The sequence below is a fragment of the Bidens hawaiensis genome, unplaced genomic scaffold (assembly GCF_021521415.1).
Source record: "Bidens hawaiensis isolate Kalapana, Puna unplaced genomic scaffold, B.hawaiensis_p1.1 tig00001575_1, whole genome shotgun sequence".
NCBI classification, from domain to species: Eukaryota; Viridiplantae; Streptophyta; class Magnoliopsida; order Asterales; family Asteraceae; genus Bidens; species Bidens hawaiensis.
The window spans coordinates 1,461,692-1,465,890 of NW_027491088.1; the positions used below are offsets into that span (position 1 = coordinate 1,461,692).

At 37.4% G+C, this 4,199-nt stretch overlaps 1 protein-coding gene across 1 annotated transcript; it reads left to right on the top strand.

The window, feature by feature from the left end:
• Positions 1 to 1,935: 1,935 nt before the first annotated feature.
• Positions 1,936 to 3,462, top strand: LOC143586406 (uncharacterized). The gene has a single exon (XM_077067966.1). It carries the CDS (start codon positions 1,936 to 1,938, stop codon positions 3,460 to 3,462), a length of 1,527 nt encoding a protein of 508 aa, XP_076924081.1.
• Positions 3,463 to 4,199: the final 737 nt, after the last annotated feature.

Below are 4,199 nucleotides of genomic sequence, written 5' to 3' on the forward strand. Positions count from 1 at the left end.
AGAAGTCTGGTGTCTTCGTCTTTCTGTTGATGACTCTGCTTTAGAGTCTTCACACATAAACTCCAGAAAATCCCAGTCATCTTTCTCAGGTTGGTTCAACAAATGACCGTTACACGAGGCTTTCAAGTGTTATCTAACCTCGTATGTCAACTCGTCAACAAAACACTTCACCAATTCCCACAATTCAATCTGATGATGTGGGCATTTTCTGATCATCTCTTTGAATCTGGTGAATGCCTCGTGAAACAATTCGCCCGATAATTGTGAAAAGTGACAAATTTCCATTCGGCCCTCGTTTGTCTTCGATTGTGAGTAATATTCATTGAGGAACACCTTCTGCATCTCAGCCCAATTAGCAATATTGTGCATCGGTAGCGAGTTAAACCAGTGTTTTGATTTGTCTTTTACATAGCTTTAATTATGGTTGTTGATTATTAGTTTTACTTGTCTCTCTAATTTTATCGTTTTAGCTCGTTTCCGTGATAACCTACTAACTATAAAAATAATTTAATATTATATAGTTTGTAACAATACCATTATACCAATGCATTTTATAAATGATTTAACATGAAAATTGTGGTACTTAAAAATGCACTGATCACTAATCTAGCTTGGGATTGGCTCATTTGCACCCCTAGACACTCAAGTCAGTCAGTCAATGGGTGTTGGTCCACAGACTTAATTTCCACGTACAGAGACAAATAAAGACCGTGATAAAACATAATTAGTATCAGGACACACCATCTTTTTCTTTGTCTCTTTCCCAGCAAGTTCTCTTAAATTATCTATCAAAATAATGAATTATATTTAGCCACTTACAACCTATACTTTAATTGTTAATTAAACTCTAGCTGAAATTATATTTAGGGAACCTATTTTATGAAGTCAAAACCAAGTTCTATAGTTTGTTAAAATGGATTTTCACTACTAAAAAAAAAAGCATTAGGGACCATAAAATGTGACATATGCTTATACTTTCACTGCGACTAACTTTGTAACATAATTGAGTTGCTGATCAGTTACTTATATAAAACTTAAAAAAATCTCAATCAAGTGTTTATTTATACTTTCTTGGTAATACTAATGGCCATCATTTACGGTGCAAGTCCAAGTCATTGAACTGGTCAAAAGTGTAAGTCCAAAATTATTTATGACTATTGTCTATTGATCACTTACATTGAGTCTGCACTCTGCAACTTCTTGGCAATTTCTGATAATATATACTTGTTATATAAAGAGATGTTTGCCTTCTCCAAATATTTTAAACCACTGGCACCAAAGCTAAACACATTATCCAGCAAAAAAAATTCCAAACATGATTATTATATTACAAAATTTAAAGTACCAACCTACAGCGTGGATTGGGTTCTACATCACAATAGCATCATTACTTTGTGACTTTGCCATGGCCGCGGATTTATTGCATGGTTTCCGAAATAAAAAATTTTGGTTTCCATGTAAATATTTTTCTCTCAATGCTGCATATATTGCAGTGATAACAGTCGCCATGAAACTGCCAATGGATTTTTCTGTTCATCTGCCATCAATCAAACCAATCAAACCAATAAGTTTGGCTTTCATGTGCACAATGATGACTAACTTCATGCCTTCTTTGGCAGCCATGGATAACAGGACACTCGTTGCGAATGTCATAGGTATGTCCATACTCGTTATCACCATGATTGTTGATATTTTATTTACATATATAGTGGTGCTCTCGTCGGTGCCGGTTTCAGTTTTTATATGACGGACGGCAGCGATTCCCATCTCGAATTCATTACGCTCGCATACATCTATACCCCTATGATGCTCTTGTTATTAGTAATAATGATTGCGTCTTCCCTAACTATTCCACCCTCTAAAGAAATTTTAGAACGCAAGTATCAAACCACAAACAAAACACTATTAACTGATCAACATCTACAACATACCCAAATGTCTAAAACTGAGAAACTCAGGCAATATGTGAGAAGATACTGGATCATGGCAGAAAGTGGCAGTCCTCAATTTGTGATGGCTAGCAATCCATTATCCATTGCTTCTGGAGTAATTTGTGTAATTATACTAGTCCTCAACTTACTTGTGGTGTTCACATCTCAAATAATACTGCAAAAAGAATATTCTCTTGCATCAAACTACAGCTGGTCAATATATCTCATTTTCATAACACAATCTATTGGGGTCTTGGTGGGCGCCATTGCTCCCATATTCAGATGTTTTTCGGTTTTGAGGTTCAAGTTGGTTTCCAACCGAAGTCATTTCATGGTTTTCAAAGTAGAAAATTACTGGACCCAAAAGTTGCACGAGTGGAAACAAAGTCCGATACAATTTCTATCAAGCAGTAGATCAAAAACTCTCATCTATAATACAAAAGGTATAATTGTAAGCCTTTTCATTATACTTCAAAAGGGAATTGTCATTTTGTGCAAAATGATATCGCTCATCCCGACAGCCATTCCAATATTTGTTGTCTACTGTTGGAAATCACGGAAGGCAAGGCTGGTTACTCCACCCGTCGTCTCAAAAACTGACAATACAGACAGCAACCTTAGCGACTACGTTTTGCATATTCATGATGAGGTGGAGCTTGGTGAGAAAACACTGGCGCGAATATCAAACTCTATGAACTCCTTCATTTCAAAGGCGGAGAAGCAACAAAACAAGGATCTTTTAGAGCTTCTGAAGCAATCAACTGGATTCAAAGGAGTACAAAATTTTGACACTGATCTTGTTCAGCCTCCGCCTTCTGTTGAAGTTGTTAACAGTTGGAGCTTACCAATAGTGACCTTAACATGCCTTGCGATCGCTCTCCCAAATATCCCTAAGGACGCAATTAAGAGATTGTTAAGAAGTGTAGGTGAAGGTCTTTCATACACCCATCAGGTGGAAGAAAGCCTCAACCGCGAAAAAGAGTATGTAAATATTCGAAAGGCTACTATAATCATATGGAATGAAGTCGAACACAAACACAATTGGTTGGAAAAGAGTCTAGAAAAAGATGATTTTAGAGGCAAAACAACAACAGCAATTCTTAAGTGTTTTTCGGATAGAGCTAGAGATATTGCGAGAGAAATCAATGAAAACGTCAATGGAGAAATGGTGAACACTCCCAAGGAGTTGATTGCTGCCAATTCAATGTACCGAATTGCAGAAACAATCTTGTTTAGACACAAATGCAACACAGAACCACTTACCAAAAAACATTTGTTTGCCCTTTTAAGTGGTATGATTGCAGACATATTCTCCGCTTGCTTCACTAACTTACCGCAAGCCATAACAGTCAAATGTCAAGAAAGCGTGATAGAGAAAAGAGAGGCAAGTGTCAAGGCTGCAGCCGAGCTCCTTGGTAAGACTACAAAGATAATTCAAAGACTAGAGACGTGTGATTTACCAAGCATGGACCCGGATAAGATGGTGTATATTGATGAGTGGCGTCTTTATCTGAAGCAATCAATCCCTTAAGTCTTAAGGTCTTTTGCTTAGTTCATTCTGTTGCACTTCTCTCGAAGGTGATTAAAGCAAAACGATTCAACAGCTACCAGATTGTCCATCACAAGACATGTTATGATGTTAATGAGTATCTTGTTGTGAGAATTTGTATTCCATTTCTTTCTCTGTTTTCCTTAAAAAAAAAATTTTGGAAGTTTTATGTATGAAACTTCAAGTGTTGTCATGTAACTCTAGATGCTTAATATATAGGGATATTGGTTTTAAATACTCTCAACTTTGACCCATTGGTAGATAGCACTCCTAACTTACAAATTGTTCCCCAACAATCCCAACTTTCAACATATATTCTTCTGGCACTCCCGGGGTAACGAGACACTAACTTCGTTAGTGTTTGGGGTAAAAAATGTCATTTTTCAAAGTTCAAGAGATTAAATCAAATTTTATACATTATATATTCCATCATATCACCAATCTTCCCTGCCGACAACCACCAGCCACCACCGCCACTAGCAGCCGTAGTCACCCCATTCATTAGTGTTTGAAACAGAGTCGGTAGAAAACCATATAGGAAACACTCCGAATCGATCCCACCCACCGACCTTTCCGGGCCAGAATTCACCGACGCCTCAAATGCCGCCGGAAAAACTAAACTCTTCATCATTAAAACAGTTTTCCTTCGATAATATGGCCGCCGGAAAAACCAAACTCTTCATCATCGTCACCATTCTCCTCGCTACCGTCGCCACCAT